Source organism: Bombina bombina, chromosome 4 (genome assembly GCF_027579735.1).
Source record: "Bombina bombina isolate aBomBom1 chromosome 4, aBomBom1.pri, whole genome shotgun sequence".
NCBI lineage: Eukaryota > Metazoa > Chordata > Amphibia > Anura > Bombinatoridae > Bombina > Bombina bombina.
Window position 1 is genome coordinate 222,309,283 of NC_069502.1, and position 26,103 is coordinate 222,335,385.

A 26,103-nucleotide genomic window follows, 5' to 3' on the forward strand; every position below is an offset into this window, starting at 1 on the left:
TTGCTGCAGTCAATTTAGGTTCTTACATCCTGGTTGGACATATCCCAATACGGCCGCTCTCCAAATGACATCACCTCCCACATAACAATACCGTAACTCCACACATCGCTAGCAGATGTGAACTTGCGGTAAGCTATTGCCTCTGGAGCCGTCCATCTGACTGGGATCTTCCCACCCTGTTGAAAAAAAAAAGTTAGTTTTTACATTGTAAACAGCGTATCTTAGTAAGTATTGCATTATAATGCATGTGTCACATACATACACATACAGAAATGTAAGGTACAGAACTCAATGTAAAATTAGCCTTGAGTGAATACCTTGAAAGACCTTGTAGCACTTGCAGATTTTTCTAGATAATGTTGTCTGAGCTGAGATGAAATGTATACAGAACAGAGATCTGTACTTCAATACATTTCATACTATGCTTGCTAGACTCATTTCATTGAGGCACAGTATACGTATATGTCAGTATGGTACAGTTCATTTTCCTTATATTATTTAGCACACTTTAGCTTTAACATTTTAGTATGGCCCATTTTACATGAATAAATTACCATGGCACACTTTATATAATATTTCACTATGGTAATCTATCTGGCATACTTTAGTGAAAAACCTCTCAGAGGGGAGGTAAATGGGAATTATTAGGTATCTTATAATATCCTAAGGGGGTAAACCTAAGTATCCCTATATAGGCAGTGCCTAATACCCAAATATAATTTATCAAGAAAAAGGAAAAAACACAGATATAATAATAATAATAAGAGACTTATCTCAAATAAGACATGGACCGAGAGGACAGCTATATCTAATTTAAATTAAAATATAACTTTTATTAGTCAATATTTAAAATTAAATCGAAACATACAAATACATATATTACACAATAGGATAATATGGAGTTGTAGGAGAACCAATTATACATGTATCAGTGTTTTACTAGTGGTCTTTATAGTGGGATTGAGACCGTCTGTGATTATCACATGATTATATGAGTAAGATTCAAAAGAATCGGTAAAAATCAGTTCCTAAATAGAAAAGTATCTCATCATACCACCATAGTCAAATCTAAAAACCATTTCCTTTAGATAAGAAATATATGATTTCTCTGATTAGGACTCAGACTCCAAAATATCCTCAGTGTTTGTTCCAGGGCCAGACCTCACACTCCATGGCCCTCACAGCGACAGACCCTCTGCAGGACCCACCATACTCCAGGGCCCCCACTAAACCCACACGGAACTGCTTAGTTACTGATAGGGCAAATCCCTGCTGCTTAATATATATATATATATATATATATATATATATATATATATATATATATATATATAAAATCTATCTACCGGGCCCTGGACATGTCCAGCTAAAATTTACCGGGCCTTGAGGTCACTTTGGTTGAGAACCACTGTTCTAACACACGCTTCTCCTGGGTAAGATGTATACCTGAGTCAAGAGATTAATTACTGCTACATATAAGTAGTGGTGCGTATAAAGTTTCTATATGGTCTAATTTATTGGGTGTCTTTTACTGCCTTAGATACTATAAATGGCTGGGTGAGGAGAAAAGCAAGCAGAGTCTTGTCCCCAAGGTTCGCAAACATATACCCACGTTCTTAAAATAGTATGGAATATATCCAGGTAATATTTTAATGTCGAAAATTACGGAAAGAGATTGAGTTAAACCCCATATAAAAGAGACCAGTGCCAATTAAGGTCAACAAAATTAAGTTCAAGATTAATTTTGATTAAATAGATACAGGAGAAGCAGTGCGAACACCTGACGCGCGTTTCACCACAACTGCTTTCTGAAAGGCGCGGAGCATCCTCATTTAATGTCCATATTTATGATACCGCCAGCCAATCCGGAAGGGGTGTGTGATCCGGACATCTGATTAAGTATTGCGGCTGTGACATCACGTACTTACGTGACGTGTGTGTTTACATTCCGTCTGACAGAGGGTAATCAGACATGGAATGATTGAGACTTATCGTTATTAATTGTAGCACATTGTCAAATAGTCTTCGTATACAACGGACAATCCTATATAAATTAACACAATCTGTTTAACTTTATGATTATATGGTGGATATAGTGCAATCGTTTGTATTATAAAAGGATGGAAAATTATACCAAAGAGACATATGTATATATATTATATTTCAGATCAGTGAGTGTAGTATATAAGTTTATAGAAGGTGTCTCTATTCCAATATTGTTAAATACAATTAGGTCAAAAGGAGAGAGGCACAAAAAGGAAACGCAATAGCGCATTGAGTATTATTCTTTGAGAGCAGAAAAACATTTGTGTGCTTGGACAGAGGGGAAAGAGATAGTACTATTGAGAAAGTCCCATAAAAAAGGAGTTATTCATTCTTCTTAGGATCATAATCTCTTGATATTTTTGGATGCATAAAAGGTACAGTTTGTTTCATGTGTCAACAAAAAATCATCGTCATATCAGTACTATACTCATACGCTGGTTATTGAGGCTGCAGGATTATCTAGTTAAAATATGTATATGATCTTTATGAGAGATGTTTGTTACTCTAGAAGTGTCATTATTAGGCTAGACCTCCAGGTATCCTTTTATAGGAATTAACCAAAACTGAGTTGCTCATTCAGACCTTTCGGATACATGGTCTGTAACCAAAAAATCCATTTTGTTTCTTTCCTAAGGAACATAGTCCCTATATTTCCTCCTCTTATGCCTGGTTTTACCTTTTGTAAAATCCAGCATTTTAAGTCTGCTTTTCCTCCATGCTTTTAAGAAAATGTTTGGCTACCATTGTGATTTTCTTTCCCTTGTCCAGGTAACTTTTGGCATTCCGGATGTTTACGAGATGCTCACCTAGTCTGGTTCTGAGCTCTCTAGTGGACATCCCGACATACCTCATGCTACAGCAGGATTCGATACAATAAACTATGTTCTTGGTACGACAGTTGTAAAAATTGTTTATATAGGCCAAAAGGTCTCTGTCACATGGAGAAGAGCACCCACAATAAGGGATAAAATTGTGAGAAGTCATTTCATACAATATGGAAATAGAAGAAAAGACAACCTAAAAGGCACCTATCCATGTGGGACCTGTACATTTTGCACATACATCAGCACAGTTAAACAAATGGAAGTGTTCCCTAAAGGAATCAGATATATAAACAATTTTTACAACTGTTGTACCAAGAACATAATTTATTGTATTGAATGCTGCTGTAGGATGAGGTATGTCGGGATGTCCACTAGAGAGCTCAGAACCAGACTAGGTGAGCATCTCGGAAACATCCGGAATGCCAAAAGTGACCTGGACAAGGGAAAGAAAATCACAATGGTAGCCAAACATTTTCATAAAAAGCATGGAGGAAAAGCGGACTTAAAATGCTGGATTTTACAAAAGGTAAAACCAGGCATAAGGAGAAAATATAGAAACTATGCTCGTTAGGGAAGAAACAAAATGGATTTTTTTGGTTACAGACGATGTATCCGAAAGGCCTGAATGAGCAATTCAGTTTTGGTTAATTCCTATAAAAGGATACCTGGAGATCTAGCCTAATAATGACACTTCTAGAGTAACAAACATCTCTCATAAAGATCATATACATATTTTAACTAGATAATCCTGCAGCCTCAATAACCAGCGTATAAGTATAGTACTGATATGACAATGATTTTTTGTTGACACATGAAACAAACTGTACCTTTATACATCCAAAAATATCAAGAGATTATGATCCTAAGAAGAATGAATAACTCCTATTTTATGGGACTTTCTCAATAGTACTATCTCTTTCCCCTCTGTCCAATCACACAAACGTTTTTCTTCTCTCAAAGAATAATACTCAATGCGCTATTGCGTTTCCTTTTTGTGCCTCTCTCCTTTTGACCTAATTGTATTTAACAATATTGGAATAGAGACACCTTCTATAGACTTATACACTACACTCACTGATCTGAAATATAATATATATACATATGTCTCTTTGGTTTAATTTTCCATCCTTTTATAATACAAACGATTGCACTATATCCACCATATAATCATAAAGTTAAACAGATTGTGTTAATTTATATAGGATTGTCTGTTGTATACGAACACTATTTGACAATGTGCTACAATTAATAACGATAAGTCTCATTCATTCCGTGTCTGATTACCCTCTGTCAGACGGAATGTAAACACACACGTCACGTAAGTACGTGATGTCATAGCCGCAATACGTAATCAGATGTCCGGATCACACACCCCTTCCGGATTGGCTCCGCGTCTTTGAGAAAGCAGTTTGCGAAATGCGCGTCAGGCGTTCACATTGCTTCTCCTGTATCTATTTAATCAAAATTAATCTTGAACTTAATTTTGTTGGCCTTATTTGGCACTGGTCTCTTTTATATGGGGTTTAACTCAATCTATTTCCGTAACTGTCCATTCTATTTTAAGAATGTGGGTATATGTTTGCAAACCTTGAGAACAAGACTGCTTGCTTTCCTCCTGACCCAGCCATTCATAGTATCTAAGACAGTAATAGACACCCAATAAATTAGACCATATAGAAACTTTATACGCACCACTACTTAGGTATACATCTTACACAGGAGAAGAGTGTGTTAAAAAAACTGTGTGTTCCTCTCTGGAACACATTTTTATACTTTATCTCTCATTTCTATGTATGCTATGGATGATTCTGATATCATTCATTTTTAAGAATCTAAACAAGCAAACACTGAGGATATTTTGGAGTCTGAGTCCTAATCAGAGAAATCATATATTTCTTATCTAAAGGAAATGGTTTTTAGATTTGACTATGGTGGTATGATGAGATACTTTTCTATTTAGGAACTGATTTTTACTGATTCTTTTGAATCTTACTCATATAATCATGTGATAATCACAGACGGTCTCAATCCCACTATAAAGACCACTAGTAAAACACTGATACATGTATAATTGGTTCTCCTACAACTCCATATTATCCCATTGTGTAATATATGTATTTGTATGATTCGATTTAATTTTAAGTATTGACTAATAAAAGTTATATTTTAATTTAAATTAGATATAGCTGTCCTCTCGGTCCATGTCTTATTTGAGATAAGTCTCTTATTTAAAGTGTGCCACATAATACCTTCTGTGTTTTTTCTTTTTCTTGATAAAATCTATCTGGCATGTTTCACTGTGGTACAATATGTCTGACACATTTCACTATCTGTGAGATACTATTTATTTAGCTGAAATAACTTCGGGGCAATTTAAAAAGAAGAGGACATGAGTCCTGTCTGTGGCATAAGTACCCTTTGCACATGCAGCAATAATAGAACGTTAAGGGACATGAAGCCCATAATATACGATTCTGATAGAGAATAAAATTTTAAACAACATTCCAATTTACTTCTATTATCTAATTTGCTTAATTCTTTAGATATCTATTGTTGAAGAAATAGAATTGCACATGGGTGAGCCAATAACACGAGGCATTTATGTGCAGCCACCAATCAGCAGCTACTGAGCCTATTTAAATATGCTTTTCAACAAATGATATCAAGAATTAAGCAAAATAATTAAATAAAAGCAAATTGGAAAGTTGTTTAAAACTGCATGCTCTTTCTGAATCATGAAAGAAATAATTTGGGTTTCATGTCCCTTTAAGGAAGTTAAAAGCAGCAACAGGAGAGGAGAGTTTAGAATAATTTAACTGGAAGTTATATGGAGAATTTAGGAAATATATAAAAATATGGAGCAACATTGTGTAGCTGGTAAGTCTTTGCCAATACGTAATGTTACAGATGAATGAATAACCCTTGCTGTTTGGCAAAATGTTAATGAATAAAAGAGGAAATCTCTGCTTTTTAGACACCCTAGAGCCTTGCGGTACTAAACTGTGCTAAGCTTCAGTGCATTTTAAAGCACAGTTCCTTGCGGGGACGTGGGGTGTGCAAGACTTACCATGGTTATAAAACATGAGCCATAAAAACCTGCAGAATTTCTGCAGAGTCCTTTAATACATTGAAAGAACATAAAATGGACCTTCTCTGTATTAACGTCACAATAAACAACCCCGGGACTACAACAATATACGTGTCAAGACCGTGAAGGACACAGATGTTTTTGCTTCATCAGTGGGCTGCATTGAATTATTTGTACAATAGTTCATTATACTACAAAACAATGCATTCATTATTTCTACGCATTGATCAAGTGGAACTAAAAGCTTAGTGTGGCAGCTTACTAATGCTAAACAAATTATCAATATTGCTGCATCTTCCAGGGACATTAGAAAGCTTGGCTTATTGAATTTAATCAAGAGTACTTGCTAGAATTACAAAACTTAATAGACAAGCCATTCTCTAAAGCTCACGTCTCCCCATTCTGTACTGAATGGGCCCTATGTATAGCCTAGGAGATATTGAGAACCCTTAATGAATCTGTACTTTGTCTATGAGCTATGGTCCATTCATGTCATGCAGAGGTGTATGTAACTGTAGGTTTATGGTATATAATAGTCACGTGTACAGTTAGGGTTTATGGGATTTATAACAATTTCACTGGCACCCGCTTATAGCAAATGTACTATTATTCATTTGACAATACATTAGTAATATATATATATATTATATATATATAAAAGAAACAATATACTTTTATTATTTATTTTGTCCCATTTTCCTGTAATTCCATTACAATGAAATTGTGAGCTTTTCCGTTCCTGTTAGAAATGGAAGTGCAGAACACTGTTATATTCCACACAGCCATTGGCTGCACACTCTAATGACCTATTTAGAACTGTCCCTGATTGGCCACAACAGAAAAAGTAACCTAAGTTACAACATGACAGCTCCCATTGTTTTTTAGAAACTAAAAAAGGAACACTTTATATTTAAACAGCAAATTAAACTTTAAAAAATATAATTACATGTTATTCTCAGACTAATCTTTTCTTTGAATGCATCATTCTATCTAGCATTGGTTTAGTGTTTAATTTCCCTTTAAACCCTGCAAAGGGATTCAACACATAGTTAAAGTCAACTCCACAGCAGCAGTAAAAGTGCTAGCTCAATACATATGGTGAGACAATGACAGGAGACAAATTTGTGTAGTCACTAATCACTAGCAAGCTCCCATTGGTGCTTTGCTGCTGCTGTGTATATGCACATTTGCTTTTTAAAAAAAGGATACAATAAGAACAAAGGAAATTTGATAACAGAAGTGCATTTAAAGTGTCTTAAAACTGAATGCTCCACTGAATCATGAGAGTTTTATCTTTTAAGTTCATGTCCCTTTAAAGAAAACAATGTACTCTGCATTAAGTGTGCCAGGAACATCCATTCAAATGGGCTGAGCATGCTCTCCCACTCCAGTAGGATTATTGCTGTTCCTAACTCTTGTTTACTTTACTTTTCTGTAGCAAATATTGAAGTATTGACATTTCTAGTAACATGGTGGTTTCAAAAGGCAAAACCAGCTATTTAAAATGATAAAATAAATGTGCAGGGGCTATTTGTAGATAATGTAATACCCTCCAGCTGGTAAAATGGACACATTAAAGGAGAAAATGTTACAGTACAATGTCCCTTTTAAGGGCATAAGTGCTACAGAATAAAACATGAATTATTTACACTAGAGAGGTTTTTCCAGCCTTACTGTTTTTATTGTTTGTGTGGCCAAAAACAAATAACTGTAAATAAAGTTGTGAACTCTTCAGGAAAACCTTATGTGGAATGTTTCCATTTCAGGTAATTTTCAGCATTTTATACTTTTAGGTTACAGAATTTTTACTTTCAACCTCTCTATGGAGCATAGGACAAGCACAATTTTTGTTGCAAAAGAAAGCAGAATAGATAGATAAGCAATACATTGCAATGTCACTTCATGAATTAAATTCATTTGTGGGGAATTAAATTTAGGGTTTAATATTCCTTTAAGATGATACCAACTAACAAAGTAATATAGAGAACGGTTTGTGTGTTTGGCTAACAGTGAAAAAACTAGCCCACTGCTATCGTGGACATTCTATGAATTATTTAGACTTGCGTATTTTAATAACACACTAGGGCATTCTGTGTATATGCAGCTTTTTCTTGTATGATCTTTACTACTCAATCTACTGTTATGAAAGTACTTTGTCTAAAAGCTCAGCTTTTACGTAAACAAAAACATTAGCCACATCAGATATTCTCAAACACAATCCTTGGCTAACTTTTAAAGGGGCATAAAAAAATTGTAATTGTAATATAAAATGTTTTAAACTATATTATGTTGTCTGCTTTTATTGTAATTCATTCATGAAACTGTTGGGGGCTTTCTAACTCCCCATAGTTGCTATAATGTATACAGTGTTGTTCCTTATCTAATCTAATCTGCCTGCTGAAGACAATAAAAGGACAGAAAAAACATAATTTATGTAAGAACTTACCTGATAAATTAATTTCTTTCATATTCCATGAGCTATTGACGTATGGGATATACAATCCTACCAGGAGGGGCAAAGTTTCCCAAACCTCAAAATCCCTATAAATGGACCCCTCACCACACCCACAATTCAGTTTACCAAATACCCAAGTAGTGGGGTGATAAAGAAAGGAGTAAAAAGCATCGAAGGAATTTGGAAATAATTGTGCTTTATACAAAATAATTCATAACCACCATAAAAAGGGTGGGCCACATGGACTCTTGCCAATATGAAAAAAATTAATTTATCAGGTAAATTCTTACATAAATTATGTTTTCTTTCATGTAATTGGCAAGAGTCCATGAGCTAGCGACGTATGGGATAGCAATACCCAAGATGTGGAACTCCACGCAAGAGTCACTAGAGAGGGAGGGACAAAATAAAAACAGCCATTTCGCTGAAAAAAATAAATCTACAACCCAAATATAAGTTTATTCTCAAAAAAGAAAAAGAAAAACTTAAATCATAAGCAGAAGAATCAAACTGAAACAGCTAGCTGAAGAACTTTACTACCAAAAACTGCTTCTGAAGAAGCAAAGACATCAAAATGGTAGAATTTAGTAAATGTATGCAAAGAAGACCAAGTTGCTGCTTTGCAAATCTGATCAACTGAAGCTTCATTCTTAAAAGCCCAAGAAGTGGAAACTGATCTAGTAGAATGAGCTGTAACTCTCTGAGGTAGGGCTTTAACCGATTCCAGATAAGCTTGATGAATCAAAAGCTTTAACCACAATTCCAAAGAAACAGCAGAAGCCTTCTGACCTTTCCTGGAACCAGAAAAGATAACAAATAGACTAGAAGTCTTCCTGAAATCTTTAGTGGCTTCAACATAATATTTTAGAGCTCTCACCACATCCAAAGAATGTAAAGATCTCTCCAAATAATTTTTAGGATTAGGAAACAAAAAATGGACAACAATTTCTCTATTAATGTTGTTAGAATTCACAACCTTAGGTAAGAATTTAAATGAAGTCCGCAAAACTGCCTTATCCTGATGAAAAATCAGAAAAGGAGATTTACAAGAGAGAGCGGATAATTCAGAAACGCTTCTAGCAGAAGAGATGGCCAAAAGGAACAACACTTTCCAGGAAAGTAGTTTAATGTCCAAAGAATGCATAGGCTCAAATGGAGGAGCCTGTAAAGCCTTCAAAACTAAATTAAGACTCCAAAGAGGAAAGATTGATTTAATGACAGGCTTGATATGAACCAAAGCCTGTACAAAACAATGAATATCAGGAAGTTTAGCAATTTTCCTGTGGAATAAAACACAAAGAGCAGAGATTTGACCTTTAAAGGAACTTGCAGACAAACCTTTATCAAAACCATCCTGAAGAAACTGTAAAATTCTAGGAATTCTAAAAGAATGCCAAGAAAATTTATGAGAAGAACACCATGAAATGTAAGTCTTCCAAACTCGAAAATAAATCTTTCTAGAAACAGATTTACGAGCCTGCAACATAGTATTAATCACTGAGTCAGAGAAACCTCTATGACTAAGCACTAAGCTTTCAATTTCCATACCTTCAAATTTAATGATTTGAGATCCTGATGGAAAAACGGACCTTGAGATAAAAGGTCTGGCCTTAATGGAAGTGGCCAAGGTTGGCAACTGGACATCCGAACAAGATCCACATACCAAAACCTGTGAGGCCATGCTGGAGCCACCAGCAGCACAAACGATTGTTCCATGATGATTTTGGAGATCACTCTTGGAAGAAGAACTAGAGGTGGAAAAATATAAGCTGGTTGATAACACCAAGGAAGTGTCAACGCATCCACTGCTTCCGCCTGAGGATCCCTGGACCTGGACAGGTACCTGGGAAGTTTTTTGTGTTTAGATGAGAAGCCATCAGATCTATTTCTGGAAGCCCCCACATCTGAAAAATTTGAGAAAACACATCTGGATGGAGAGACCATTCTCCTGGATGTAAAGTCTGACGACTTAGATAATCCGCTTCCCAATTGTCTATACCTGGGATATGAACCACAGAAATTAGACAGGAGCTGGATTCCGCCCAAACAAGTATCCAAGATACTTCTTTCTTAGCTTGAGGACTGTGAGTCCCACCCTGATGATTAACATATGCCACAGCTGTGATATTGTCTGTCTGAAAACTAATGAACGGTTCTCTCTTCAACAGAGGCCAAAACTGAAGAGCCCTGAGAATTGCATGGAGTACCAAAATATTGATTGTTAATCTCGCCTCTTAAGATTTCCAAACCCCTTGTGCTGTCGGAGATCCCCAAACAGCTCCCCAACCTGAAAGACTCGCATCTGTTGTGATCACAGTCAAGGTTGGACGAATGAAAGAGGCCCCTAAAATTATACGATGGTGATCTAACCACCAAGTCAGAGAAAGTCGAACATTGTAATTTAAGGATATTAATTGTGATATCCTTGTATAATCCCTGCACCATTGGTTCAGCATACAAAGCTGAAGAGGTCTCATGTGAAAACGAGCAAAGGGGATCGTGTCCGATGATGCAGTCATGAGACCTAAAACTTCCATGCACATAACTACTGAAGGGAATGACTGAGACTGAAGGTTCTGACAGGCTGCAACCAATTTCAAATGTCTCTTGTCTGTTAGAGACAAAGTCATGGACACTGAATCTATCTGGAAACCTAAAAAGGTTACCCTTGTATGAGGAATCAAAGAACTTTTTGGTAAATTGATCCTCCAACCATGTCTTTGAAGAAACAACACTAGTTGATTCACGTGAGATTCTGCAGAACATAAAGACTGAGCGAGTGCCAAGATATCGTCCAAATAAGGAAACACTGCAATACCCCGCTCTCTGATTACAGAGAGTAGGGCACCGAGAACCTTTGAAAAGATTCTTGGAGCTGTTGCTAGGCCAAAAGGAAGAGCAACAAATTGGTAATGCTTGTCTAGAAAAGAGAATCTCAGGAACTGATAGTGATCCGGATGAATCGGAATATGAAGATATGCATCCTGTAAGTCTATTGTGGACATATAATTCCTTTGCTGAACAAAAGGCAGAATAGTCCTTATAGTCACCATCTTGAAAGTTGGTACTCTTACATATCGATTCAAAATCTTTAGATCCAAAACTGGTCTGAATGAATTTTCTTTCTTTGGAACAATGAATAGATTTGAATAAAACCCCAGGCCTTGTTCCTGAAACGGAACTGGCATGATTACCCCTGATAACTCCAGGTCTGAAACACACTTCAGGAAAGCCTGAGCCTTTACTGGGTTCGCTGGAATGCGTGAGAGAAAAAATCTTCTCAAAGGTGTTCTTACTCTGAATCCTATTCTGTACCCCTGAGAGACAATACTCTGAATCCACTGATTTTGGACCGAATTGATCCAAACATCTTTGAAGAATTTTAATCTGCCCCCTACCAGTTGAGCTGGAATGAGGGCCGCACCTTCATGCAGACTTGAGGGCTGGCTTTGATCTCTTAAAAGGCTTGGATTTATTCCAATTTGAGGAAGGCTTCCAATTGGAAACAGATTCCTTTTGGGAAGGATTAGATTTCTGTTCCTTATGTCGAAAGGAACGAAAACGGTTAGAAACTTTAGATTTACCTTTAGGTTTTTCATCCTGAAGCAAAAAAACTCCGTTCCCCCCAGTGACAGTTGAAATTATTGAATCCAACTGAGAACCAAATAATTTATTACCTTGGAAAGAAAGAGAAAGCAATCTGGACTTAGAAGTCATATCAGCATTCCAAGATTTGAGCCACAAAGCTCTTCTAGCTAAAATAGCTAAAGACATATATCTAACATCAATTTTGATAATATCAAAAATGGCATCACAAATGAAATTATTAGAATGTTGAATCAACTTAACAATGCTAGACAAATCATGATCTGATACTTGTTGAGCTAAAGTTTCCAACCAAAAAGTTGAAGCAGCTGCATCATCAGCCAAAGAAATTGCAGGCCTAAGAAGATGACCTGAATATAAATAAGCCTTCCTTAGATAAGATTCAAGTTTCCTATCTAAAGGATCTTTAAAAGAAGTACTATCTTCCGTAGGAAAAACCTCTGGAATAACCACAGGAGGTTTATAAACAGAATTTAAACGTTTACTAGTTTTAATATCAAGAGGACTAGTTTCCTTTATATCCAATGTAATCAACACTTCTTTTAATAAAGAACAAATATACTCCATTTTAAATAAATAAGAGGATTTGTCAGTGTCAATATCTGAGGCAGGATCTTCTGAATCAGATAGATCCTTATCAGAGAAGGATGAATTAGTATGTTGCCGGTCATTTGAAATTTCATCAACTCTATGAGAAGTTTTAAAAGACCTTTTACGTTTATTAGAAGGTGGGATGGCAGACAAAGCCTTCTGAATAGAATCAGAAATAAATTCTTTTAAATTTACAGGTATATCTTGTGCATTAGATGTTGAGGGAACAGCAACAGGTAATGAACTACTACTGATGGATACATTTTCTGCATGTAAAAGTTTATCATGACAACTATTACAAACAACAGCTGGAGGTATAATCTCCACAAGTTTACAACAAATGCACTTAGCTTTGGTAGAACTGTTATCAGGCAGCTGGGATCCAACAGTGAATTCTGAGACAGATCAGATTGAGATATCTTGCAAATGTAAGAGAAAAAAACAACATATAAAGCAAAATTATCAATTTTCTTATATGGCAGTTTCAGGAATGGGAAAAATGCAAAGAGCATAGCCCTCTGACATAGAAAAAGGAAAGAGGCAAAAAGGAATGGGGTCTTAAATAATGAAAATATTTGGCGCCAAGTATGACGCACAACAAACAGAAAAATATTTTTTGGCGCCGAAAACGACACACTCATGTCATAGATGACGCAACCTTGTGAAGGACTCGGCGTCAACTAAGACACCAGAAATGACGAATTTTGCGTCAACTAACGTAACTTCGCACCAAGAATGATGCAATAAACTTTGGCATTGTGCGCCCTCGCGAGCCTAATTCTGCCCGAGAATTTAAAAGACAGTCAATTTGAAAAAGAGACTATACCCCAGGTAAGAAATACATTTTCATAAAAAAAAGTATTTCCCAGGTATGAAACTGACAGTCTGCAAAAAGGAAATATACTGAAAACCTGAATCGTGGCAAATATAAGTACAATACATATATTTAGAACTTTATATAAATACATAAAGTGCCAAACCATAGCTGAGAGTGTCTTAAGTAATGAAAACATACTTACCAAAAGACACCCATCCACATATAGCAGATAGCCAAACCAGTACTGAAATCAGTAGAGGTAATGGAATATGAGAGTATATTGTCTATCTGAAAAGGGAGGTAGGAGATGAATCTCTACGACTGATAACAGAGAACCTATGAAATAGATCCCCGTGAGGAAAACCATTGCATTCAATCGGTGATACTCCCTTCACATCCCTCTAACATCCACTGTACTCTGAGAGGAATCGGGCTTTAAAAAATGCTGAGAAGCGCATGTCAACATAGAAATCTTAGCACAAACTTACTTCACCACCTCCATAGGAGGCAAAGTTTGTAAAACTGAATTGTGGGTGTGGTGAGGGGTGTATTTATAGGCATTTTGAGGTTTGGGAAACTTTGCCCCTGCTGGTAGGATAGTATATCCCATACGTCACTAGCTCATGGACTCTTGCCAATTACATGAAAGAAAGTTTCCAAACAATGGCTGTGTGGAATATAGCAGTGTTAAAACGACTTTAATAGTTTCCTAAAAGTGAAAGTCAATCCTAGCGTTTTTGAAACGCTAGGATTGACCATTGGAACAAATAAAGGGGACTTTCATTCATGAAAACATCACCTCTTAACAAAACAGCGTTCTGCTGTGGGCTGCCTGAGAAGCTCAGTGCGGCAAGCGCTTGAAACAAATAAAGGAGATGAATGAAAGTCCCCTTTATTTGTTCTAATGGTAAATCCTAGTGTGCTATAATCCACATACAGTAATTGTTTGCACACTTTATCCCTAATTATTCTCAGTCAAATAGATTTGATAAGGGAATAAAACCTAGGCTTCAAGATGGTGGCACCCATTACTTTCAAGCAACTAAAATGTTTTATGGAAATTAAAACTTTATACTTATGTTCAGCTATTTATTAAAACAACTAATATACTTTTATAACATGCATCTACATATCCTCAGGCTAATCTTTTTTTCTGAAAACATTATATCTAGCATTTATGTACGTTTCATTCTGCTTTAAGAAACATATCCCAATCTCCAAAATTGGTTTAGTTTCACTATGGGCAAAATTAATTTCAAAACTACTAATTATGACTTTTCTGATGTTTTTTTTTTTGTTTGTTTTTTTAAAAAAAAAAAGATATATCTCCCTTTTAACAGTTTTTGAAAGCATAATGTATAACATTTGTAGATATGCACTGTATGTTATGTCTTACGAGAATGAATACAAGGCAATAACGTTATTTTATGTGAATAATCTTGTACTGCTTTACACTTGCAAAGGGAGCACATGTTTACATTGGAATTTTACAAAGCGAGAGACTGTAAATATTATTTGTATTCTTTGAGCTAGGATTATGAACCATACATCAGTATTCCTCTGAGCATTTTATCATTTTAATGTGTACTTTTTAATTAATATAAACTGCAAAGTGTAGCTGTTTATTGCTGCAATATAATTTGTATCTCTTTAACCAGAATCCTCTGCTGCAGGGTAAAAAATCACGTGCCAAAAAGGTATATTGGGGAAAACAAGTCTCCCCTTGCCTAGAAGTGTAAAAATGCTACACAGTGAATTATTTTACTCAACCTCTTTTACAATGGAGGTTTTGCCCCGCACTTCTTTTTAATTATCTTAAATATGTAAGCAATCTGTAAATGTACTATTTCTTCTATCGATGACAAATCTGTATGCGCACACAAGTACACAATTTAGAGTGGACTTAAGTCCCAAGAGTTTTGGGTTAATGGTGTCATATGTTGTGGTTTTCATTTGATCTTCAGTGCAATTTGTGGAAGCTAAGCAACTGGTTTAACTTTCAGATCTTTACATATTGCAGACATAACAAGCCAAATCCTGCTACATAACTGTTCTCAGTTTGCCTCAGCAGAGAGATAATAAGAGAATATACTACAAAACAATGCAAAGTTTCCAAACAAAATAACAGTGGCTACCTGTGTCTTTTTCAGTTATAAATCAATAGTGGCTCCAAATAAAACTGGTGGTGGGGAAGTTTGGATAACTGCAGCAAACAAGATGTTAATGTATTCAGATAGTTCTCACACTGGTATGTTAATTTATTGCTAGACTAACCCTATTTCTTCTATTGATTACAAATCTTTGTGCATACAAGAGCACATAGATTAGAGAGGATGTAAATCCCAAGAGTTTGGGGCTAATGGTGTCAATCTTTGCGATTTTCATCTAAACTTCCAGTGCCCATTTTCAAAACTAATTTGTTTGCGAATTGTCAGAATGAGCACCAGCCGAAACTTACCACATCTGATCTTCATGTCATACCTACTTATAGTTTGCACTGTTTAATAGAATAAGCTTTAAAGGGACAGTCTACTTGAAAAATGTTATTGTTTAAAAAGATAGTTAAATCCCTTTATTACCTATTCCCCAATTTTACACAACCAAAACTGTTATATTAAAGGGATATTAAACAGAAATGATTATGAACTTTCATATATAAGAATAATTTTGTAATGAAAACTGCAGCTTTGTTTTGTCAAATGAATATATGGTTTTATGTTTATTCTTTAAAGTAATTTCCCTATCCCTCAGAACAAAAGAACCCCTGCTAACCGATCACAATTTAATATTCAGATATAGCACAAACTCTGCATATGTGCAGACTGGGGTAGCCTGCCCTCTTGTATTTAGCACTGATTAATCTTAGTTACTATTGCAAAGAATGATTTTCCTATCATGATTGTTGATGCAAAACTGACAATCCACCTTTTAAAAGCATGTGACACCACATATGCTTAGGGGTGGAGGGACAAGTAAATAAAAGCTCATATAAATTGCCTAAAAGTATTAACCCAAGCCTCCCAGGGAGAAAGTGAAACAAGGACAATGTTTAGATGTATTTTACAGCAAAAGGCTGCAAAATAAATAATGAATGTATATTGCAATAATGTGACAAACAAAACAGTGTGCAAATAGAAGTACAAGCGAAGAATACTGAAAAACAAAAAGAAGCGTAATGTATAACACTGTGCACTATCAAATAATAAATTATGAATAAGGATATAGTCCTTGGAATATGCATGGATCTCCAGATCTTCAATTGCAGATAACCTCAAAAAAGTGAAGTTTTGTTATAGCAATTATATATAACATATATTCAGGACAATACTCACAAGAGAGCTAATGCATTTCAATAAAGTATTGTGCATATAGATCATTATGGGAAGCTGAAATAAATACATTAAGTCTGGTGAGTGTGAAATGAAGGTTGATAAACAAAAGATAGTTGTTATTTTTTATGTATTGAAATGCATTTGTAATTTTATGGAGGATTGTTAACCTTACCTGTGTAAACCAGAAACCTAGACACAAAAGTGTTAACTAAAGGAACCAATCACATCCAATTTTGATACATTTAAGGAATGTAAAATGCATAAGAAATTACTCCTTGAAAAAGCCCTTGTGGGGAAATGTACATCAGAGTTACTTGTTTTGGACACAGCACGTAAGGCAGGACTTTCAAAGTGCTGGAATTGTACTGATCCACAGTCAGTTGAGAATGTTGAATATCACATGGTGTCTTCTCAGCTGTAGATCATATCTGAACTGTTACGAATCCTTGAACACTGCCTGTGTGCTAAATGTTGTCCTTTTTATGGTATTTATTTTTTTAATAAATGTTAATTTCTTAGATTCTGTGGTCTCCTGTTGCCTTATCAGTGGTGGAGTGGGATTTACAAAGGTGTTACTGAGATCTCAGTCATTAACTCTTTAACATGTGACTAGTACAGTCCTGGATATATGTTATATATATTTGCTATCACAGAACTTCACTATTTCACTTACCTTTTATTTTGAGGTTATCTGCAATTGAACATCTGAAGATCTGGAGATTTGTGTATATTCCAAGGAGTATATCCTTATTCATAATTTATTATTTGATATTCCACACAGCCATTGGCAGCACACACTGGTGACCTATTTATAAATGTCCTTAATTGGCCACAGCAAAGAAAGTAATCCATTATTTTATGGATATTACAACTCTACACTTATTTTGTCACTATTTAAACAACTAATGAAACTACCTTGTACTTAAGTCTCTGCAGATGGCAGTTCTTTTGACAGACTTGCATTTTAGCCAACCAGTGCTGACTCAAAAATAACGCCATGGGAGTGAGCACAATGTTATCTATATGGCACAAATTAACTAGCTTTGTCTAGCTGTAAAAAGCTAATAAAATGCACTGAGATAAAAAGTGGCTTTCAAGGGCATAGAAATTAGCCTATGAGTCTACCTAGGTTTAGCCTTCAACAAAGAGAACAAAGCAAGTTTGATGATAAAAGTAAATTGGAAAGTAGTTTAAAATTGCATGCCCTATCTGAATCATGAAATTTTATTTTTTCCTCGACTTTCCCTTTCACTCTGGGCAAAATAGAATGTATGCAAAGTTCTGGTGTCTAATAGAAAAAAAAAAATATGAATGTTTTGAGTGTCTAGGAATTTCATGTCTTCTCACAAGACATACGGCTAGATTACGAGTTGTGCATTACGATTTTAACGCTGAAAAAAAATGCAATCTCAGCGTAAAAACAGTAATGTAGCCATTACGAGTCGTGTTTTAGCCTGTAATGCAACGTCAAGCCCGCACTCAAATACTTGCTTTACAGCCTATACTGACACAATCCATTCCGCTATCTGAGAGCAGTAGTTATGGATTTTGTGTAACAAAAATGTTTCACAAAACTCATAACTAAACTTTTACAAAGTACACTAACACCCCTAAACTACCTATTAACCCCTAAACCGAGGCCCTCCCGCATTGCAAACCCTATTTAAAACTTAACCCCTAATATGCCGCCCACCCACATCCCCGCCACTATAATAGTTATTAACCCCTATTCTGCTGTTCCCCGCCACCGCTAACTAAACCTATTAACCCCTAAACCGCCAGCCCCCCACATCGCCACTACTAAATAAACCTATTAATGCCTAAACCGCCAAGCCTCCTCACATCGCCACTAATAAATTAAACTATTAACCCCTAAACCTATCACCCCCTAACTTTAAATTAAAATTATAATATCCCTATCTTAAAATAAATAAAAACTTACCTGTGAAATTAAAAAACCTAAGTTTAAACTAACAATGTAACATAACTATTATACTAAACTATTATACTAAAATTAAAATATCTACCAATTAAAAAAATTAAATTACACATAAAAAAACTAACACTAAAAAAAATTAAGTCTAAAATTAAAAAAAATAACAAACACTAAATTACGAAAAATAACAAACAAAATGATCAAAAATAAAAACAATTACACCAAATCTAATAGCCCTATAAAAATAAAAAAGCCTCCCAAAATAAAAAAAAACCTAGCCTACAATAAACTACCAATAGTCCTTAAAAGGGCCTTTTGTAGGGCATTGCCCTAAAGAAATCAGCTTTTTACCTGGAAAAAATACAAAGACCACCCCCAACAGTAAAACCCACCACCCAACCAACCCCCCAAAATAAAAAACCTAGCTCTAACAAAAACCTAAGCTACTCATTGCTGGAAAAGGGCATTTGTATGGGCATTGCCCTTAAAAGGGCCTTCAGCTCTTTTACGTTGCCCTGAAAAGGGCATTCAGCTCTTTTACCTAAAGCCCAAACCCTAATCTAAAAAAACCCCACCCAAAAAGATTTAAAAAAACTTAACACTAACTCCCGAAGATCCACTTACAGTTTCTGAAGTCCGGACAGCCAGACGGCAAGAAGTCTTCATCAAGGCGGTGTCTTCTATCTTCTTCCCGGCGACACGGAGCGAATCCATCCTTGAAGACATCCGGCGCGGAGCGTCCTCTTCATACGGTCACTGCCATACACTGGATCTTCAATGCAAGGGAGCCTTTTCAAAATGGCGTCCTTGCATTCCTATTGGCTGATTTGATTCTTGAAATTCAAATCAGCCAATAGGATAAGAGCTACTGAATATAGCCAATAAAATTTCATTAGCTCTCGTCCTATTGGCTGTTTTGAACAGCCAATAGGATTTCAGTAGCTCTCTTGCTATTGACTGATTTGAATTTCAAGAATCAAATCAGCCAATAGGAATGCAAGGGACGCTATTTGCATTGAAGATCCAGCGTATGGTGGTGACCGTATGAAAAGGATGCTCCGTGCTGGATGTCTTCAAGGATGAAGATAGAAGATGTCGTCTGGATGTAGACTTCTCGCCGCCTGGATGAGGATGGATGTCCGGACTTCAGAAACTGTGAGTGGATCTTCAGGGGGTTAGTGTTAGTTTTTTTTTAAAATCTTTTTGAGTGTTTTTTTTTTTTTAGATATGGGTTTTGGGCTTTAGGTAAAAACATAATTTATGCTTACCTGATAAATTTATTTCTCTTGTAGTGTGTTCAGTGCACGGGTCATCCATTACTTATGGGATATATTCTCCTTCCCAACAGGAAGTTGCAAGAGGATCACCCAAGCAGAGCTGCTATATAGCTCCTCCCCTCACATGTCATATCCAGTCATTCGACCAAAACAAAACGAGAAAGGAGAAACTATAGGGTGCAGTGGTGACTGGAGCTTTAATTAAAATTTAGAACTGCCTCAAAAAAAGACAGGGCGGGCCGTGGACTGAACTCACTACAAGAGAAATAAATTTATCAGGTAAGCATAAATTATGTTTTCTCTTGTTAAGTGTGTTCAGTCCAGGGGTCATCCATTACTTATGGGATACCAATACCAAAGCTAAAGTACACGGATGATGGGAGGGACAAGGCAGGAACTTTAAACAGAAGGAACCACTGCCTGTAGAACCTTTCTCCCAAAAACAGCCTCCGAAGAAGCAAAAGTGTCAAATTTGTAAAATTTTGAAAAGGTATGAAGTGAAGACCAAGTTGCAGCCTTGCAAATCTGTTCAACAGAGGCCTCATTCTTAAAGGCCCAGGTGGAAGCCACAGCTCTAGTGGAATGAGCTGTAATTCTTTCAGGGGGCTGCTGTCCAGCAGTCTCATAGGCTAAACGTATTATGCTACGAAGCCAAAAAGAGAGAGAGGTAGCCGAAGCCTTTTGACCTCTCCTCTGTCCAGAATAAACGACAAACAGAGAAGAAGTTTGCCGAAAATCCTTAGTTGCCTGTAAGTAGAACTTCAGGGCACGGACTACGTCCAGATTATGCAAAAGACGTTCCTTCTTTGAAGAAGGGTTAGGACATAATGATGGAACAACAATCTCCTGATTGATATTCCTATTAGAAACAACCTTAGGTAAAAACCCAGATTTAGTACGCAAAACCACCTTGTCTGAATGAAAAATCAGATAAGGAGAATCACAATGTAAGGCAGATAACTCAGAGACTCTCCGAGCCGAGGAAATAGCCATCAAAAACAGAACTTTCCAAGATAAAAGCTTAATATCAATGGAATGAAGGGGTTCAAACGGAACACCCTGAAGAACTTTAAGAACCAAGTTTAAGCTCCACGGGGGAGCAACAGTTTTAAACACAGGCTTAATCCTAGCCAAAGCCTGACAAAAAGCCTGGACGTCTGGGTTCTCTGCCAGACGTTTGTGAAAAAGAATAGACAGAGCAGAAATCTGTCCCTTTAACGAACTAGCGGATAAACCCTTTTCTAGACCCTCTTGTAGAAAAGACAATATCCTAGGAATCCTAACCTTACTCCATGAGTAACTCTTGGATTCACACCAATGTAAATATTTACGCCATATCTTATGGTAAATTTTTCTGGTAACCGGTTTCCGATCCTGTATAAATGTATCAATAACTGACTCCGAGAAACCACGCTTTGATAGAATCAAGCGTTCAATCTCCATGCAGTCAGCCTCAGAGAAATTAGGCTTGGATGGTTGAAAGGACCCTGAAGTAGAAGGTCCTGCCTCAGAGGCAGAGACCAAGGTGGACAGGACGACATGTCCACTAGGTCTGCATACCAGGTCCTGCGTGGCCACGCAGGCGCTATCAGAATCACCGATGCTCTCTCCTGTTTGATCCTGGCAATCAGACGAGGCAGCAACGGAAATGGTGGAAACACATAAGCCATGTTGAAAACCCAAGGGGCTGCTAGTGCATCTACCAGCACCGCTCCCGGGTCCCTGGACCTGGATCCGTAACAAGGAAGCTTGGCGTTCTGGCGAGAAACCATGAGATCCAGTTCCGGTTCGCCCCAACGAAGAATCAGTTGAGCAAATACCTCCGGGTGAAGTTCCCACTCCCCCGGGAGAAAGGTCTGGCGGCTTAGAAAGTCCGCCTCCCAGTTCTCCACGCCTGGGATGTAGATCGCTGACAGATGGCAAGAGTGAGACTCTGCCCAGCGAATTATCTTTGAGACTTCTAACATCGCTAGGGAACTCCTGGTTCCCCCTTGATGATTGATGTAAGCCACAGTCGTGATGTTGTCCGACTGAAATCTGATGAAACTCAGTGTTGCTAACTGAGGCCAAGCTAGAAGAGCATTGAATATTGCTCTTAATTCCAGAATGTTTAATGGAAGGAGTTTCTCCTCCTGAGTCCATGATCCCTGAGCCTTCAGGGAATTCCAGACTGCGCCCCAGCCTAGAAGGCTGGCATCTGTTGTTACAATCGTCCAATCTGGTCTGCGAAAAGTCATTCCCTTGGACAGATGAATCCGAGACAACCACCAGAGAAGAGAATCTCTGGCCTCCTGGTCCAGATTTAGTAAAGGGGACAGATCTGAGTAATCCCCATTCCACTGACTCAGCATGCATAATTGCAGCGGTCTGAGATGCAGGCGCGCAAATGGCACTATGTCCATTGCCGCGACCATTAAGCCGATTACTTCCATGCACTGAGCTACTGATGGGCTTGGAATGGAATGAAGGACACGGCAAGCATTTAGGATTTTTGATAACCTGGACTCCGTCAGGTAAATCTTCATCTCTACAGAATCTATAAGAGTCCCTAGAAAAGGAACCCTTGTGAGTGGTAACAGAGAACTCTTTTCCATGTTCACTTTCCACCCAAGCGACCTCAGAAATGCTAGAACTATCTCTGTATGAGACTTTGCATTTTGAAAACTTGACGCTTGTATAAGAATGTCGTCTAGGTACGGAGCCACCGCTATGCCTCGAGGTCTTAGAACCGCCAGAAGCGAGGCCAGAACCTTTGTAAAAATTCTCTGGGCCGTAGCTAACCCGAAGGGAAGAGCTACAAACTGGTAATGCCTGTCTAGAAAGGTAAACCTTAGGTACCGATAATGATCTTTGTGAATCGGTATGTGAAGGTAGGCATCCTTTAAGTCCACTGTGGTCATGTACTGACCCTCTTGGATCATTGGTAGGATGGTTCGAATAGTTTCCATTTTGAATGATGGAACTTTTAGGAATTTGTTTAAGATTTTTAGGTCCAAGATTGGTCTGAAGGTTCCCTCTTTCTTGGGAACCACAAACAGATTTGAGTAAAATCCCTGCCCTTGTTCCGTCCGCGGAACTGGGTGGATCACCCCCATTACAAGGAGGTCTTGTACACAGTGAAGAAAAGCCTCTTTCTTCATTTGGTTTACTGATAACCTTGAAAGGTGAAATCTCCCTTGTGGAGGAGAAGCTTTGAAGTCCAGAAGGTATCCCTGAGATATAATCTCCAACGCCCAGGGATCCTGGACATCTCTTGCCCAAGCCTGGACGAAGAGAGAAAGTCTGCCCCCCACTAGATCCGTTTCCGGATAGGGGGCCCTCTCTTCATGCTGTCTTAGGGGCAGAAGTAGGCTTTCTGGCCTGCTTGCCCTTGTTCCAAGACTGGTTGCTTTTCCAACCCTGTCTGTAACGAGCAGCAGTTCCTTCCTTTTTTTTTGAGCGGAGGAAGTTGATGCTGCTCCTGCCTTGAAATTACGAAAGGCACGAAAACTAGACTGTTTGGCCTTTGATTTGGCCCTGAGAAGTTACATCTGCTGACCAGGATTTAAGCCATAGCGCTCTGCGCGCCTGGATGGCGAATCCGGAGTTCTTAGCCGTTAGTTTGGTTAAATGCACAACGGCATCCGAAACAAATGCATTAGCTAGCTTAAGGGCTTTAAGCTTGTTCAAAGTCTCATCCAATGGTGCTGTGCGAATAGCCTCTTCCAGAGACTCAAACCAGAATGCCGCTGCAGCAGTGACGGGCGCAATGCATGCAAGGGGCTGTAATATAAAACCTTGTTGAACAAACATTTTCTTAAGGTAACCTTCTAATTTTTTATCCATTGGATCTGAGAAAGCACAACTATCCTCCACCGGAATAGTGGTACGCTTGGCTAAAGTAGAAACTGCTCCCTCCACCTTAGGGACCGTCTGCCATAAGTCTTGTGTGGTGGCGTCTATTGGGAACATTTTTCTAAATATCGGAGGAGGGGAAAAAGGCACACCGGGTTTATCCCACTCCTTGTTAATAATCTCTGTAAGCCTTTTAGGTATAGGAAAAACGTCAGTACACACCGGTACCGCATAGTATTTATCCAGCCTACATAATTTCTCTGGGATTGCAACCGTGTCGCAATCATTCAGAGCCGCTAATACCTCCCCTAGCAATACACGGAGGTTCTCAAGCTTAAATTTAAAATTTGATATTTCTGAATCCGGTCTCCCTGGATCAGATCCGTCACCCACAGAATGAAGCTCTCCGTCCTCATGTTCTGCAAATTGTGATGCAGTGTCAGACATGGCCCTCATATCATCAGCGCGCTCTGTCCTTAACCCAGAGCTATCGCGCTTGCCTCTTAACTCAGGCAAATTAGATAATACTTCTTTCATAACATTAGCCATATCTTGTAAAGTGATTTGTAAGTGCCTTGATGTGCTTGGCGCCACAATCTCACGCGTCTCCTGAGCGGGATGCGAAGGTACTGACACGTGAGGAGAGTTAGGCGGCATAACTTCCCCCTCGTTGTCTGGTGATAATTTCTTTACCGGTAAAGACAGACTTTTATTTAAAGTAACATCAATACAATTGGTACACATACAGGGAGTGCAGAATTATTAGGCAAATTAATATTTTGACCACATCATCCTCTTTATGCATGTTGTCTTACTCCAAGCTGTATAGGCTCGAAACCCTACTACCAATTAAGCATATTAGGTGATGTGCATCTCTGTAATGAGAAGGGGTGTGGTCTAATGACATCAACACCCTATATCAGGTGTGCATAATTATTAGGCAACTTCCTTTCCTTTGGCAAAATGGGTCAAAAGAAGGACTTGACAGGCTCAGAAAAGTAAAAAATAGTGAGATATCTTGCAGAGGGATGCAGCACTCTTAAAATCATAAAAACATGATTTTCATGCAGGACAATGCTCCATCACACGCGTCCAAGTACTCCACAGCGTGGCTGGCAAGAAAGGGTATAAAAGAAGAAAATCTAATGACATGGCCTCCTTGTTCACCTGATCTGAACCCCATTGAGAACCTGTGGTCCATCATCAAATGTGAGATTTACAAGGAGGGAAAACAGTACACCTCTCTGAACAGTGTCTGGGAGGCTGTGGTTGCTGCTGCACGCAATGTTGATGGGGAACGGATCAAAACACTGACAGAATCCATGGATGGCAGGCTTTTGAGTGTCCTTGCAAAGAAAGGTGGCTATATTGGTCACTGATTTGTTTTTGTTTTGTTTTTGAATGTCAGAAATGTATATTTGTGAATGTTGAGATGTTATATTGGTTTCACTGGTAAAAATAAATAATTGAAATGGGTATATATTTGTTTTTTGTTAAGTTGCCTAATAATTATGCACAGTAATAGTCACCTGCACACACAGATATCCCCCTAAAATAGCTATAACTAAAAACAAACTAAAAACTACTTCCAAAGCTATTCAGCTTTGATATTAATGAGTTTTTTGGGTTCATTGAGAACATGGTTGTTGTTCAATAATAAAATTAATCCTCAAAAATACAACTTGCCTAATAATTCTGCACTCCCTGTATTTCTATTGGGCTCCACATTGGCCTTTAAACATAATGAGCAAGCAGATTCATCTGTGTCAGACATGTTTAAACAGACTAGCAAAGAAGCTATCAAGCATGGAAATTTGTTTCAATAAGTTTACAAGCAATATAAAAAACGCTGCAGCGCTTTTAAAAACACAAAAAAACTGTCACAGTTGAAATAACAATGAACTAATACAGTTATAGCAACCAATTTTAAACAGTAAATGTATGAAATTAGCAGAGGATTGCACCCATTAGCAAAAGGATGATTAACCCCTCAATACCCAAAACGGATAATCAATTTAAGATTTAACGCTTTTCTCACAGTCAAATACACTGTCACAGGTCTGCTGTGACTGATTACCTCCCTCAAAAATGAATTTTGAAGACCCCTGAGCTCTCTGGAGACGTCCTGGATCAAAGAGGAAGAAGCAGGAAGACTGTGCTAGAATTTTAACTGCGCAACAAGGCGCTAAAAAAAGGTCCCTCCCACTCATATCACAACAGTGGGAGACCTGATATAACGGTTCCTATGCCGAAATATACGTTAGCCATGTGGAAAAAAATCATGCCCAAAAAGATTT

General features: G+C 37.6%; 1 protein-coding gene across 1 annotated transcript in view; it reads right to left on the reverse strand.

Moving 5' to 3' along the window:
• Window positions 1-26,103, reverse strand: part of EPHB1 (EPH receptor B1) — a 498,694-nt gene that overhangs the window by 48,515 nt on the left and 424,076 nt on the right. Inside the window, exon 13 of the mRNA XM_053709781.1 lies at window positions 27-176. Coding sequence (XP_053565756.1) covers window positions 27-176 — 150 coding nt within the window. The remainder of the gene's footprint in view (window positions 1-26; window positions 177-26,103) is intronic.